This window comes from Salvelinus sp. IW2-2015, linkage group LG36 (genome assembly GCF_002910315.2).
Source record: "Salvelinus sp. IW2-2015 linkage group LG36, ASM291031v2, whole genome shotgun sequence".
In the NCBI taxonomy this organism is placed as follows: domain Eukaryota; kingdom Metazoa; phylum Chordata; class Actinopteri; order Salmoniformes; family Salmonidae; genus Salvelinus; species Salvelinus sp. IW2-2015.
The window spans coordinates 34,295,801-34,312,180 of record NC_036875.1 but is presented as its reverse complement, the minus strand read 5'-3'; the positions used below and the strand labels follow the sequence as shown (position 1 = coordinate 34,312,180).

Sequence of the window (16,380 nt, the reverse complement as noted above, 5' to 3'; positions counted from 1 at the left end):
TTCATCAAAAAAATTTATTTTTAAAGAAGAAAATGCAATATGAGTTATTTGTGCAAACATTTGTACTTTAATGTATATTTTTCAAACAGCAAGGATAATGATTTGTAAAAAAATATATAAATATTTCCATAAAACAACAAAACTAAATATTTATAATTTAATGAAATTATGATTCAATATTTTTCCCATTCAACTAAAATCTATGATTTGTAACATCACAATAAACAATCTATGATTTCATATTTTTCCTTTCAACTATAGTTCATATTTGTAAAAATCTTTAGTTTAATTCACATTTTAATTTTTTTCAACAATAATGAATATTTGTATTTTATTATTAAAAAAAAGAAAATGTTTAAAAAAAACGATTAGGGGGTGGATCAGCTATAATATTGCGGATAGATTGTAGCTTCCATCAATGTAATTGTCTGCATCATTTCCAATCCCCCATTAATCTTTTGGGTAAATATATATATATCCATATACATACATACATACACATACCCACATACAGTTGAAGTCGGAAGTTTACATACACCTTAGCCAAATACATTTAAACTCAGTTTTTCACAATTCCTGACATTTAATCCTAGTAAAAATTCCACGTTTTAGGTCAGTTAGGATCACCACTTGATTTTAAGAATGTGAAATGTCAGAATAATAGTAGAGAGAACAATTTTTTTCAGCTTTTATTTCTTTCATCACACTCCCAGTGGGTCAGAAGTTTACATACACGCAATTAGTATTTGGTAGCATTGTCTTTAAATTGTTTAACTTGGGTCAAATGTTTCGGGTATCCTTCCACAAGCTTCCCACAATAAGTTGGGTGAATTTTGGTCCATTCCTCCTGACAGAGCTGATGTAACTGAATCAGGTTTGTAGGCCTCCTTGCTCGCACACACTTATTCAGTTCTGCCCACAAAGTTTCTATAGGATTGTGGTCAGGGCTTTGTGATGGCCACTCCAATACCTTGACTTTGTTGTCCTTAAGCTATTTTGCCACAACTTTGGAAGTATGCTTGGGGTCATTGTCCATTTGGAAGACCCATTTGCGACCAAGCTTGAACTTCCTGACTGATGTCTTGAGATGTTGTTTCAATATATCCACATAATTTTCCTTACCCATGATGCTATCTGTTTTGTGAAGTGCACCAATCCCTCCTGCAGCAAAGCACCCACACAACATGATGCTGCCACCCCTGTACTTCACGGTTGGGATGGTGTTCTTTGGCTTGCAAGCCTCCCCCTTTTTCCTCCAAACATAACGATGGTCATTATGGCCAAACAGTTCTATTTTTGTTTCATCAGACCAGAGGACATTTCTCCAAAAAGTACGATCTTTGTCCCCACGTGCAGTTGCAAACCGTAGTCTGGCTTTTTTATGGRGGTTTTGGAGCAGTGGCTTCTTCCTTGCTGAGCGGCCTTTCAGGTTATGTCGATATAGGACTCGTTTTAKTGTGGATATAGATKKTTTTGTACCTGTTTCCTCCAGCATCTTCACAAGGTCCTTTGCTGTTGTTCTGGGATTGATTTGCACTTTTCGCACCAAAGTACGTTCATCTCTAGGAGACAGWYCGTGTCTCCTTCRTGAGCGGTATGACGACTGCGTGGTCCCATGGTGTTTATACTTGTGTACTATTGTTTGTACAGATGAACGTGGTACCTTCAGCCATTTGGAAATTGCTCCCAAGGATGAACCAGACTTGTGGAGGTCCACAATTTTCTTCTGAGGTCTTGGCTGATTTCTTTTGATTTTCCCATGATGTCAAGTAAAGAGGCGCTGAGTTTGAAGGTAGGCCTTGAAATACATCCACAGGTACGCCTCCAATTGGCTCAAATGATGTCAATTAGCCTCTCAGAAACCTCTAAAGCCATGACATCATTTTCTGGAATTTGTGGAGTGGTAGAAAAATGAATTTTAATGACTCCAACCTAAGTGTATGTAATCTTCCGACTTCAACTGCATATACAGTGGGGAGAACAAGTATTTGATACACTGCCGATATTGCAGGTTTTCCTACTTACAAAGCATGTAGAGGTCTGTAATTTTTTTATCATAGGTACACTTCAACTGTGAGAGACAGAATCTGAAACAAAAATCCAGAAAATGACATTGTATGATTTTTAAGTAATTAATTAGCATTTTATTGCATGACATAAGTATTTGATCACCTACCAACCAGTAAGAAATCCGGCTCTCACAGACCTGTTAGTTTTTCTTTAAGAAGCCCTCCTGTTCTCCACTCATTACCTGTATTAACTGCACCTGTTTGAACTCATTACCTGTATAAAAGACACCTGTCCACACACTCAATCAAACAGACTCCAACCTCTCCACAATGGCCAAGACCAGAGAGCTGTGTAAGGACATCAGGGCTACAATTGTAGACCTGCACAAGGCTACAATAGTTATATTTTGTTTGTTTTTAGTCCTGGCCTTCCTCAATTTCTGATGTCCATCCAGTTTGATTTGTATTTGTAACTGTGCTATTTCACAAAATTTCTGAACCTATATACATTTTACAGACCCCGTATGTTTTACATTTGTTATCTTGTTGTTATTAGTCCCACCCTTCAGCTCCATTCAACTCCTCCCAGCTATCTCTTAATAGCTATCTCTATTTGCCATGTATTTTTCAACTGTGCTGTGATGCTTCACAAAAGTACTGAACATTTCTATTCTCATAGCTTCTACAGATTGTAAATTATAGATAAACATTTTTTTCTAAAATAATTATTATATTATTGAACGATTGACTATGACTTTTCTAAACAATAATGATTAGTTGTTGCTCAGTGAGCAACTGTGTGGAATGGTTTCCAAAGAGGGGCCAGCCACGTGGCCTTTAATGTCCCTGGGAAAATCCTGGTTAGATGTTAAAATCTTGTATACCAGTATGTATATTTCTATACAAAACATTGTCTGTTATGTACGCTTAATAAATGTAATATTATGAAGTCCTTATGTAGGCACTCTTCAAATAAAGTGTTACCCAAAAGTATTTGTGAGTCAATGAAGCTGTTCAGCTAATCATATTGCCAATGATCCACTAGATACTGTACTGTATATTGTATCATGTTAGCATGATTGGTCTCAGCTATATGACAATGATTGCAGGTGTGTGAACAAGAAATCAAATCAAATCAAATCAAATGTTATTAGATTTGATTTCTTGTTCACACACCTGCAACCATTGTCATATAGCTGAGACCAATTATGCTAACATGATACAACATACAGTACAGTAAATTATATTACATTCATTAATCAGTAGGTACAATTGGTGTCACACTTAAAAAGGGATACATTAAAGGGATAGTGTGAGACTTTGGCAATTAAGACCTTTTCTACTTACCCAGAGTCAAATTAACTGATAGATGAAATGTTTATGTCTATGGTAGTTGAACTAGCGTTAGTGCTATGACTGGAAGTCTACCGGAACAGCTAGCATGCTAGATTAGTCAGAGTTCATCTGACTCTGAGTAAGTAGAAAAAGGGCTTAAAATCACTTAAAATAGGTTTGTGAATTATTTTACTCAATGGTTTATATATAGTAGCAAACAATATATGTAATGGTTTATTGTATATAGTAGCATGAGTCAATGATACACATCATGCTCATGAACCTAATATCGCTTATGCTGTGCCCCAATACCAAAATATTGAAATAATGTAGCACACTCAAATGTTACGGATTACTAATCACTTTTATTTGGTCAATATAAGATATCTAACACATATCAGTGATACGCCTCATGCTCATGAACCTCATGCCACTCATTCCCATATCTCTGAAGCTCCTGTACTCTCCAGGCCTCATGTACATCTGCCTGCCTCTGAAGTGGGGCTGCTCGTGCATCAGCCAGTGGCCATCCATCACGTTGCAGGACTGGCAGTCGGACATACGGTAACGCTCCTGGATGGAGTCACAGTCGTCCATCATCTCGTGCATCTGACCTCCGAAGTTCTCCCTCTCGTAGATCCTCATCTTGTAGTTTCACGGTGCTGTTAGAGGAAAGAACATCATAGGGTTACTTTATTGATCAGTGAAATTATATGCAAACTCATTTTGTTGAGAATACACCATCAAAACATACTTTCTTTTCAAAGATTAATCTATGTTCAACCTACCATGGGGATCATGCGACAGGACCTGAAACCATCGCTCTTCCCATCATACTCTGGTAGTCAGAGTACTCTCCCCTCTTCATGAAGTACTGGTTTCCCATGTAGTTGGGGCGCTCGTACACCATGAAGCATCCACTCTGGACCCTGCAGGATTGGCACCTGCTCATGTAGGAGGACATGTCGGGGCAGTCGGAGCTGCACTCATAAGAGCGACCCTGGAAGTTTCTGTCCTCGTAGAAGGTGGCCTGAAAATAAAAAATAATCATTTCTTGAAATTAAACAATTGTACAAAACAAACATTTTAGATACATTTGCGATGCTATTCAGTCACAATGGTAACCAGGTTACCATCGGAATAAGTACAACTATCATGTTGTAGTTTAGGGTGCTAGAGCATTACAACCCTTTTGTTGAACAAACTATGAAAATTAAAGAATAAATAAAATAAAAAACTACCTTACCCTGCCCATGTTCATGCTGGTGTTGGACATGTTTGCTCACTGTACTGCTGGTTGCTGCTCCTGAACTGACTTCCTACCAGGTTTAACCCTTTCTTTTATACCTGACCAAACCTAAAGAATCCCTAGCTCCATTGTTCAAACCCCTGACCCAGCACCATGCTATAGAGGCCTATTGAGGCCACTGAGGTGACGTCCACATTTCCAGGGACTGGATCCCCCAGGTCCTATTGTAACCATCGATGGCCACTAGATTATCACCAGTTGATCTCTCCTTAAACCATAAATACGTACTAAAATCACCTGCACAGCTGATTTCAATTGCCACCATTAGTGACCACCAAATTACTGCTCCCTAAAGCTGATGTCAGTGTTAACATTTTAGTCCTGCTTGCTGTCAGAATCTTTGAAGACTTTTTCGGCCTCTGCTCTATATACATATATTCAATATAAGGAAGGTGTTCTTGTTTTGTACACTCAGTGTATATCTAAGTAAATAAACAGAGCTCTCTACACCAACATAGCTCTCTGTTTCACTGTAGACAGGGTTCCTGGATGAAGATTGAATCTAATCCTGAACTATAAAGAATGTTGCTATGATAGCTAACATTAGATACTGTAGCTATCTGATAGAAAATGTTACCAGACTAGCTAGCTAGAAAACAACTTTGTCTGGCTTGTTATGAAGCCCATTGAACACTGGAAATGTAACTACAAGGTGTGTATTTTGGTCATCTTTAAATTAGAACAGTTGGACAAACTGTTTGCCTCTTTATTTCCTGTGTTTGCTGCTGCCCAGGACACTGGGTAAACTGTGGGGAGGCAGGTAGCCTAGTGGCGAAGAGTGTCGGGCCAGCAACAGAAAGGTCAGAAATTCAAATTCCTGCTCTGACTAGGTGAAAAATCTGTCAATGTGCTCTTGAGCGATGCACTTAACCCCAATTGCTCCTGTAAACTGCTCTGAATAAGAATGTCTGCTAAATGACATAAATGTAAAATCCATCTAATGCTATAAAGTGGCTCTGGGTACACCTTGTGACTTAGCAAAAAAATTGGTTCTGGCTCCTCCCACAGCTTCTCATTTCTCGGGGTTGTGATGTTAACTATGGGGTTGTGCAGTGAGTCCCTCGGAAGTATAGTAAATCAGCTACATTTGTTCAGTGACTTGGCAGATTGTGTACGCTTGCTTATCCTTCCTTCCTCTTTAAAATAGCATAATTAAGTAGCTTGCTAGCAAACAAGCAAACACAAAGTCACCTTAATAACGTCAATGATGCATTGTCTGTAATTCTGAAGGTATCTCGAAAAAGTTTTCAAATAAAAGTTCCCAGATATAAAATATAAGGCTTTTAGCACACTATGTTGTATGTTTCTTAAAATAAAAAAAACATACATTTGAATATAGTTGTGTAATATCAGATATCTCTTCACATATTACATTTCATAATATATTTAGTATGATATGTTACATCCTGCATTTTTTTTTGTTGCAAATTTTCTGTTATTTGTATAGTGCATTGGGAAGGTATTCAGAGCCCTTGACTTTTTCCTCATTTTGTTACCTCACAGCCTTAATAAAAAAACATACCCTCATCAATCTACACACAATACCCCATAATGATGATGCAAAAAAACGTTTTTTTAGATTTTTTTGCATATTTAAAAAAATAAAAACAGAAATATCACATTTACATAAGTATTCAGACCTTTTACTCCATACTTTGTTGAAGCACCTTTGGCAGCGATTACAGCCTCGAGTCTTCTTGGCACACCTGTATTTGGGGAGTTTCTCCCATTCTTCTCTGAAGATCCTCTCAAGCTCTGTCAGGTTGGATGGGGAGCATTGCAGCAGAGCTGTTTTCAGGTCTCTCCAGAAATGTTCGATCGGGTTCAAGTCAGGGCTTTGGGTGGATCACTCAAGGACATTCAGAGACTTGTCGCGAAGCCACTCCTGCACTGTCTTTTTTTTGTGCTCAGGATCGTTGTCCTGTTGGAAGGTAAACCTTTGCCACAGTTTGAGGTCCTGAGCACTCTGGAGCAGGTTTTCAGGATCTCTCTGTACTTTGGTCCATTCATCTTTGCCTCGACACTGACTAGTCTCCCAGTCCCTGCCGCAGGAAAACATCCCAACAGCATGATGCTGCCACCACCATGCTTCACAGTAAAGTACTTAATTGTTACCCAGAAATAATTTGATATTGAGATAAAACGGCTGCATTGGGTATTTTAAGATCCCATTCAATCTATTTAATTAACAAATTAATACATTACTGATGTATTTGATTTAGAAATACATAATACAATTAGAAGTTTTGTACAAATGTATTTAGTATCACAGTTATCAACTATAAAGGTTAGTTAAGTAACAACTCACTTTTAATGATGTATTCACTGGTTACCCACTAGGGACACACTGGTTACCCACTAGGCACATACTAGTTACCCACTAGGCACACACTGGTTACCCACTAGGCACACACTGGTTACCCACTAGGCACATACTAGTTACCCACTAGGCACACACTGGTTACCCACTAGGCACACACTGGTTACCCACTAGGCACACACTGGTTGAATCAATGTTGTTTCCACATCATTTCAATGAGTAGGAATGTTGGTCTACGTTAAGCCACTTTGAACAAAATATATATACCTATTGATTCTTGAAGAATATAACTTATAAATGCATCATGACCTTAGTTTAACTGTTGTACCCCATCAGATCCCAAAATATGAGCTTGTTTGAATCCAATGTTTGTAAATATTGTACATGTGAACAAATGCTGTATAGCCTCCAAACATGTTTAAAACAGTAATTATCATATATTGGATGGTCAGTCCTTACATCCAGAGCTCTGTCTATGCATTTGAGAGTGATTACATTTCTCCAGGCACATCTTTCAGCTTTTTACCAAAACAGAGGTGGGGTGTGCTTTGTTATTGTTTCAACTGTAGATTTCCCCTTTAAGTCAATATGTGTGATTTCTTCTAAATGTCTTAAATCGTGTGCAATCTTTTTTTAAAGTATTGCTCAATGTATGGAGAACCTTCCATTTCAATGCTGTTACTAGCTACTCTCAAAAGTCTTTATGTTACTTTGTTTGAGAAACAGCCAATTGAGAAGCAGGCTTTCTAAAGACAGTGAGGGATCCAGTCCCTGGAAACGTGGCCTCAGGGCGCCTCTATAGCATGGTGCTGGGTCAGGGGTTTGAACAATGGAGCTAGGGATTCTTTAGGTTTGGTCAGGTATAAAAGAAAGGGTTAAACCCGTTAGGAAGTCAGTTCAGGAGCAGAAACCAGCAGTACAGTGAGCAAACATGTCCAACACCAGCATGAACATGGGCAGGGTAAGCATGGGGAGGTTTAAAAAAACGTATGCTTTAATTTTCATAGATTGTTCAACAAAAGGGTTGTAATGCTCTAGCACCCTAAACTACAACATGATAGTTGTACTTATTCCGATGGTAACCTGGTTACCATTGTGACTGAATAGCATCGCAAATGTATCTAAAATGTTTGTTTTGTACAATTGTTTAATTTCAAGAAATGATTATTTTTTATTTTCAGGCCACCTTCTACGAGGACAGAAACTTCCAGGGTCGCTCTTATGAGTGCAGCTCCGACTGCCCCGACATTTCCTCCTACATGAGCAGGTGCCAATCCTGCAGGGTCCAGAGTGGATGCTTCATGATGTACGAGCGCCCCAATTACATGGGAAACCAGTACTTCATGAAGAGGGGAGAGTACTCTGACTACCAGAGTATGATGGGAATGACCGATGGTTTCAGGTCCAGCCGCATGATCCCCATGGTAGGTTGAGATAAGTTGAGATATTTCATCTAAAGCTAGAATAATCTTGTCATTGAATAGAAATCTCTCATATCACACAAGTTTATAAATAATTTATCTGATCAATGAAACCTGTTCTTTCCTCCTAACAGCACCGTGGAAACTTCAGGATGAGGATCTACGAGAGGGAGAACTTCGGAGGTCAGATGCACGAGATGATGGACGACTGTGACTCCATCCAGGAGCGTTACCGTATGTCAGACTGCCAGTCCTGCAACGTGATGGAGGGCCACTGGCTGATGTATGAGCAGCCACACTTCAGAGGCAGGCAGATGTACATGAGGCCTGGAGAGTACAGGAACTTCAGAGAGATGGGCATGGGAATGGGTGGCATGGGCAGCATGAGTGGCATGAGGTTCATGAGCATGAGGCGTATCATGGACAACATGTCTATGTAAATTCTTCAAATGTTGTATGAACATTGTTGATTAAATTTGTTCAAATTTTAAAACTGCTAAATTGTCTTCTGTTTGTGATGCTTTTAGTCAGAGCACTTCATGTTTGAGCATTTGACTATTTCACTCCCCACATCTTTAACATTTCAACGTTTCTGTGTAGGTATGATTCTGTACAGTAAATTTAAAAACACTTTATTTAATTAGGCAAGTCAGTTAAGAACAAATTCTTATTTACAATGATGGCCTACACCGGCCAAACCCGGACAACGCTGGGCCAATTGTACGCCGCCCTATGGGACTCCCAATCACGGCTGGATGTGATACAGCCTGGAATCAAACCAGGGTGTCTGTAGTGACGCCTCCAGCACTGAGATGCAGTGCCTTAGACCGCTGCGCCACTTGGGAGCCTAATGTACTGTAGGCTAGATGTAAAATAATATCCAGTGATATCTCAGATCTTTAATTTCCTGACATGCTATTTTGCAGTGCACAATTTTAAGAATTTTCAAATAAACAAACTTTCAAAATCAAGGTAACAGTTATCTAAAACAATAAATATAGGGTGAGGGGAAGGTGAGCCACAATTAATTAGCATTTGTTTCCTTATCTAATATCTACAAAAGTAAGTATAAAAGTAGAAGAAAATAAGTACTATGTAACAATGTGTACCTAAATGTGTACCTACATATGTACCTTAATGTGTACTGTACCTAAATGTGTAGTGTACTGTACCTACATTTGTGCTTTACCTAAATGTTTACCTAAATGTGTACTGTACCTAAATGTGTACCTAAATGTGTATTGTACCTAAATGTGTACCTAAATGTGTACTGTACCTACTGTAAATGTGTACTGTACCTAAATGTGCACCTAAATGTGTACCTAAATGTGTACCTAAATGTGTACGGTACCTAAATGTGTACCTAAATGTGTACTGTACCTAAATGTGTTAAAAATTGAGAATTTCAAGAAGCGATAATTGAGAATTTCAATTAGCATTTTTTTACGGCTGGTCAAGCTTTCCACCTAGCTACCCCTACCCCGGTCAACAGCCCTGCACCCCCACAGCAACTTGCCCAAGCCTCCCCCATATCTCCTTCACCCAAATTCAGATAGCTGATGTTCTGAAAGAGCTGCAAAATCTGGACCCTACAAATCAGCCAGGCTAGACAGCCGGGCTGGACACTCTCTTTCTAAAATTAACCGCCAAAATTGTTGCAACCCCTATTACTAGCCTGTTCAACCTCTCTTTTGTATCGTCTGAGATCCCCAAAGATTGGAAAACTGCAGCGGTCATCCCCCTCTTCAAAGGGGAGACACTCTAGACCCAAACTGCTACAGACCTATATTTATCCTACCCTGCCTTTCTAAGGTCTTCGAAAGCCAAGTTAACAAACAGATCACGACCCATTATTGAATCCCACCATACCTTCTCCGCTATGCAATCTGGTTCCGAGCTTGTCATGGGTGCACCTCAGCCACGCTCAAGGTCCTAAATTATATCATAACCACCATCGATAAGAAACAATACTGTGCAGCTGTATTCATCAACCTGGCCAAGCTTTCGACTCTGTCAATCACCACATTCTTATCGGCAGACTCAACAGCCTTGGTTTCTCAAATGACTGCCTCGCCTGGTTCACCAACTACTTCTCAGACAGAGGTCAGTGTGTTAAATCGGAGGGCCTGTTGTCCGGACCTCTGGCAGTCTCTAAGGGGTGCCACAGGGTTCAATCCTCGGGCCGACTCTTTTCTGTATACATCAATGATGTCGCTCTTGCTGCTGGTGACTCTCTGATCCACCTCTACGCAGTCGACACCATCTGTATACCTCTGGCCCTTCTTTTGACACTGTGTTAACTAACCTCCAGACGAGCTTCAATGCCATACAACTCTCCTTCCGTGGCCTCCAACTGCTCTTTAAATGCAAGTAAAACTAAATGCATGCTTTTCAACCGATCGCTGCCCACAACGGCCCGCCTGCCCAGCATCACTACTCTGGACGTTCTGACTTAGAATATGTGGACAACTACAAATACCTAGTTGTCTGGTTAGACTGTAAACTCCTTCCAGGACTCACATTAAGCATCTCCAATCCAAAATTAAATCTAGAATCGGCTTCCTATTTCACAACAAAGCATCCTTCACTCATGCTGCCAAACATACCCTCGTAAAACTGACCATCCTACTGATCCTCGACTTCGGCAATGTCATTTACAAAATAGCCTCCAACACTCTACTCAGCAAATTGGATGCAGTCTATCACAGTGCCATCCGTTTTGTCACCAAAGTCCCATATACTACCTCCACTGCGACCTGTATGCTCTCGTTGGCTGGCCCTCGTTTCATATTCGTCACCAAACCCACTGGCTCCAGGTCATCTATAAGTCTTTGCTAGGTAAAGCCCCGCCTTATCTCAGCTCACTGGCCACCCCCAAATCCAATTCCTCCTTCGGCCGCCTCTCCTTCCAGTTCTCTGCTGCCAGTGACTGGAATGAACTGCAAAAATCACTGAAGCTGGAGACACATATCTCCCTCACTAGCTTTAAGCACCAGCTGTCAGAGCAGCTCATAGATCACTGCACCTGTACATAGCCCACCTGTAATTAGCACATCCAACTACCTCATCCCCATCTATTTTATTTATTTTGCTCCTTTGCACCCCAGTATCTCTACTTGTACACTCATCTTCTGCTCATCTATCACTCCAGTGTTTAATTGCTATATTGTAATTATTTCGCAAACTATGGCCTATTTATTGCTTTACCGCCGTTATCCTACCTCATTTGCACACACTGTGTATAGACTTTTTCTATTGTATTATTGACTGTATTTTTGTTTATTCCATGTGTAACTGTGTTGTTGTTTGTGTTGCACTGCTTTGTTTTATCTTGGCCAGGTCGCAGTTGTAAATGAGAACTTGTTCTCAACTAGCCTACCTGGTTAAATAAAGGTTAAATAAATAAAATAAAAATAGAAGTGTACCTAAACGTGTACTGTACCTAATTGTGTACCAAAATGTGTACTGTACCTAAATGTGTACTGTACCTACATGTGTACCTAAATGTGTATTGTACCTAAATGTGTACCTAACTGTGTATTGTACCTACATGTGTACCTAATGTGTACTGTACCTACTGTAAATGTGTATTGTACCTAAATGCAGACCTAAATGTGTATTGTACCTAAATGTGCACCTAAATGTGTACTGTACCTACTGTAAATGTGTATTGTACCTAAATGTGTACCTACATGTGTATTGTACCTACATGTGTACCTAAATGTGTACTATACCTAAATGTGCACCTAAATGTGTACCTAAATGTGCATTGTACCTAAATGTGTACTGTACCTTAATGTGTACCTAAATGTGTACTGTACCTTAATGTGTACCTAAATGTGTACTGCACCTAAATGTGTACCTAAATGTCACGATCGTGTGGAGGAGAGACGGACCAAGGCGCAGCGGGATATGAATACATCTTCCTTTTATTTTGAAGACGAAGACGTAACACAAAAATAAACACTTACAAAAACTAACAAAACAAACAAACGACCGTAAAGCTATAAACGTAGTGCACACACACAGGCTACAAACGTTCAACATAGACATAGACAATTACCCACAAATACATGATGCCTATGGCCACCTTAAATATGGCGCCCCAATCAGAGACAAATGAAAAACATCTGTCTCTGATTGAGAACCACTCAGGCAACCATAGACATAACTAGACACATTCACTCAACCATAGACTTCCCTAGAAACATTCACTCAACACAAACCCATACACTCTAACCAACACCCCTATACCATATAATCACCCAAAACACACACATACCCCATGTCACACCCTGACCTAACTAAAATAATAAAGAAAACAAATAATACTAAGGCTAGGGCGTGACAGTACCCCCCCCAAAAGGTGCGGACTCGGCGGCGCAAACCTGACATATAAAGGGAGGGTCCGGGGGCCCTAAGTATGGCGGCGGCTCGGGTGCGGACGTGGCCCCCACTCCAGCATTGTCAATACCGCTTCGGTGTCTCTGTAGATCCTGGCTGACTGGCGGATTCAGCGATCCCGGCTGACATTGGCTGCGGGCGACTCTGGCTGCCCATGGCTGGCGGGCGACTCTGGCTGCCCATGGCTGCGCGGGCGACTCTGGCTGGCCATGGCTGGCGGGCGACTCTGGCTGCCCATGGCTGGCGGGCGACTCTGGCTGCCCATGGCTGGCGGGCGACTCTGGACGCTCATGGTGCGACGCTCTGGACGCTCATGCTGGCTGACGGCTCTGGACGCTCATGGCTGGCTGACGGCTTGGACGCTGCATGGCAGCTACGGCTCTGGACGGCTCATGGCAGGCTGACGGCTCTGGAACGCTCTGGCAGGCTGACGGCTCTGGCGTCCTGCGGCTACGCTCTGCGCTCGGCTGGCTGACGGCTCTGTGACGCTCATGGCTCGCTGGCGGGCTCTGGCAGATCCTGTCTGGTTGGCGGCTCTGGCAGATCCTGTCTGGTTGGCGGCTCTGGCAGATCCTGTCTGGTTGGCGGCTCTGGCAGATCCTGTCTGGTTGGCGGCTCTGGCAGATCCTGTCTGGTTGCGGCTCTGGCAGATCCTGTCTGGTTGGCGGCTCTGGCAGATCCTGTCTGGTTGGCGGCTCTGGCAGATCCTGTCTGTTGGCGGCTCTGGCAGATCCTGTCTGACGAATGGCTCTAGCAGCTCCTGACTGACGACTGACGAACGGCCGACTGACGAACGGCTCTGACGGCTCGGGACAGACGGGCGGCTCTAATGGCTCGGACAGACGGATGGCTCAGACGGCACTGGGCAGACGGATGGCTCAGACGGCGCTGGCAGACGGATGGCTCAGATGGCGCTGGGGAGACGGATGGCTCAGATGGCGCTGGGGAGACGGATGGCTCAGATGGCGCTGGGGAGACGGATGGCTCAGATGGCGCTGGGGAGACGGATGGCTCAGATGGCGCTGGGGCGACGGATGGCTCTGGCCGGATGAGGCGCACTGTAGGCCTGGTGCGTGGTGCCGGAATTGGTGTTACCGGGCTGGAGACACGCATCTCAAAGCTAGTGCGGGGAGAAGGAACAGTGGCATACTGGACCTGGATACGCACATTAGGCCTATTTTTTTATTTTTTATTTCACCTTTATTTAACCAGGTAGGCTAGTTGAGAACAAGTTCTCATTTGCAACTGCGACCTGGCCAAGATAAGCATAGCAGTGTGAACAGACAACACAGAGTTACACATGGAGTAAACAATAAACAAGTCAATAACATGGTAGAAAAAAAGAGAATCTATATACAATGTGTGCAAAAGCATGAGGTAGGCAATAAATCGAATAATTACAATTTAGCAGATTAACACTGGAGTGATAAATCATCAGATAACATGTGCAAGAAGAGATACTGGTGTGCAAAGAGCAGAAAAGTAAATAAATAAAACAGTATGGGGGGTGAGGTAGGTAAATTGGTGGGTAGTTTACAGAGGATATGTACAGCTGCACGATCGGTTAGCTGCTCGGATAGCAGATTTTAAAGTTGTTGAGGAGATAAAAGTCTCCAACTTCAAGATTTTTGCAATTCTTCCAGTCGCAGGCAGCAGAGAACTGGAAGGAAAGGCGTCGCAAGATTAGGTTTAGTTTAGGGGATGATCAGTGAGATACACCTGCTGGAGCGCGTGCTGCGGGTGGGTGTATGTAGCCATCGTGACCAGTGAACTGAATAAGGCGGCCTTTACCTAGCATAGCCTTGTAGATGACCTGGAGCCAGTGGGTCTGACGACGAACATGTACGAGGGCCAGCCGACTAGGCATACAGGTCGCAGTGGTGGTCGTATAAGTGCGTTTAGTAACAAAACGATGGCACTGTGATAAACTGCATCCAGTTTGCTGAGTAGAGTGTTGGAAGCTATTTTGTAAGATGACATCGCCGAAGTCGAGGATCGGTAGGATAGTCAGTTTTAGAGGGTAAGTTTGGCGCTGTGATAAGGAGAGCTTTGTTGCGGAATAGAAGCCGTTCTTGATTTGATTTTGGATTGGAGATGTATGTGATATGATCTGGAAGGAGAGTTTGCAGTCTAGCCAGACACCTAGGTACTTAGATGTCCACATATTCTAAGGTCGGAACCGTCCAGGGTGGTGATGCTATCGGCGTGCGGTGTGCAGGCAGCGAACGGTTGAAAAGCATGCATTTGGTTTTACTAGCGTTTAAGAGCAGTTGGAGGCCACGGAAGGAGTTGTTATGGCATTGGCTCGTTTGGAGGTTAGATAGCACAGTGTCCAAGGAAGGGCCGGAAGTATATAGATGGTGTCGTCTGCGTAGAGGTGGATCAGGGAATCCGCCGCCAGCAAGAGCAACATCATTGATGTATACAGAGAAAAGAGTCGGCCCGAGAAATTGAACCCTGTGGTACCCCCATAGAGACTGCCAGAGGACCGGACAACATGCCTCCCGATTTACACACTGAACTCTGTCTGCAAAGTAGTTGGTAACCAGGCAAGGCAGTCATTAGAAAACCGAGGCTACTGAGTCTGCCGATAAATATGGTGATTGACAGAGTCGAAAGCCTTGGCCAGGTCGATGAAGACGGCTGCACAGTATTTTTTATCGATGGCGGTTATGATGTCGTTTAGTACCTTGAGCGTGGCTGAGGTGCACCCATGACCGGCTCGGAAACGATTGCATAGCGGAGAAGGTACGGTGGGATTCGAGATGGTCAGGTGATCTGTTTGTTGACTTGGCTTTCGAAGACCTTAGATAGGCAGGGCAAGGATGGATATAGGTCTGTAACAGTTTGGGTCCAGGTGTCTCCCCTTTGAAGAGGGGGATGACCGCGGCAGCTTCCAATCCTTGGGGATCTCAGATGATACGAAGAGAGGTTGAACAGGCTGGTAATAGGGGTGCGACAATGGCGGCGGACAGTTTCAGAAATAGGGGGGCCAGATTGTCAAGCCCAGCTGATTTGTATGGGTCCAGGTTTTCCAGCTCTTTCAGAACATCTGCTATCGGATTTGGGTAAAGGAGAAGCTGGGGAGGCTGGGCGAGTAGCAGCGGGGGGGCGGGGGCTGTTGGCCAAGGTTGGAGTCGCCAGGAGAAGGCATGGCCAGCCATTGAGAAATGCTTGTGAAGTCTTCGATTATCACGGATTTTCGGTGGGTGACCGTGTGTTACCTAGCCTCAGTGCAGTGGGCAGCTGGGAGGAGGTGTGTCTTGTTCTCCATGGACTTTACAGTATCCCAGAACTTTTTGGAGTTAGAGCTACAGGATGCGAATTTCTGCTTGAAAAAAGCTGGCCTTTGCTTTCCTGACTGACTGCGTGTATTGGTTCCTGACTTCCTGCAGTTGCATTATCGCGGGCTCCTCGATGCTATTGCAGTTCGCCACAGGATGTTTTTGTGCTGGTCGAGGGCAGTCTTGTCTGAGGCGGTTGGAGGAACCAAGGTATATCTGTTCTTGGTTCTGCCATTTTTTGAACGGAGCATGGTGTTTTCTTTAATCAAATGATGTTAGAACGCAGAATCTCACCTCT

At 42.7% G+C, this 16,380-nt stretch overlaps 1 protein-coding gene and 1 pseudogene across 1 annotated transcript; one reads left to right on the top strand and one right to left on the bottom strand.

Annotated features, from left to right (window-relative positions):
- Positions 1-3,689: 3,689 nt before the first annotated feature.
- Positions 3,690-4,697, bottom strand: LOC111959614 (gamma-crystallin M3-like; annotated as a pseudogene).
- A 3,133-nt stretch (positions 4,698-7,830) lies between these two features.
- Positions 7,831-8,887, top strand: LOC111959611 (gamma-crystallin M3-like). The gene is made up of 3 exons (XM_023981308.2): positions 7,831-7,934; positions 8,155-8,397; positions 8,529-8,887. Exons 1-3 carry the CDS (start codon positions 7,905-7,907, stop codon positions 8,832-8,834), a joined length of 579 nt encoding a protein of 192 aa, XP_023837076.1. The 5' UTR covers positions 7,831-7,904; the 3' UTR covers positions 8,835-8,887.
- The last annotated feature ends 7,493 nt before the right edge of the window (positions 8,888-16,380 follow it).

Bases quoted from the DNA above. Each gene is read 5' to 3' on its own strand.
- LOC111959611 (XM_023981308.2), top strand. From the start codon at position 7,905: ATGTCCAACACCAGCATGAACATGGGCAGG. The intron at 7,935-8,154 runs GTAAGCATGGGG...TTTTATTTTCAG, and splicing joins CCAGCATGAACATGGGCAGG to GCCACCTTCTACGAGGACAG. The intron at 8,398-8,528 runs GTAGGTTGAGAT...TCCTCCTAACAG, and splicing joins CCAGCCGCATGATCCCCATG to CACCGTGGAAACTTCAGGAT.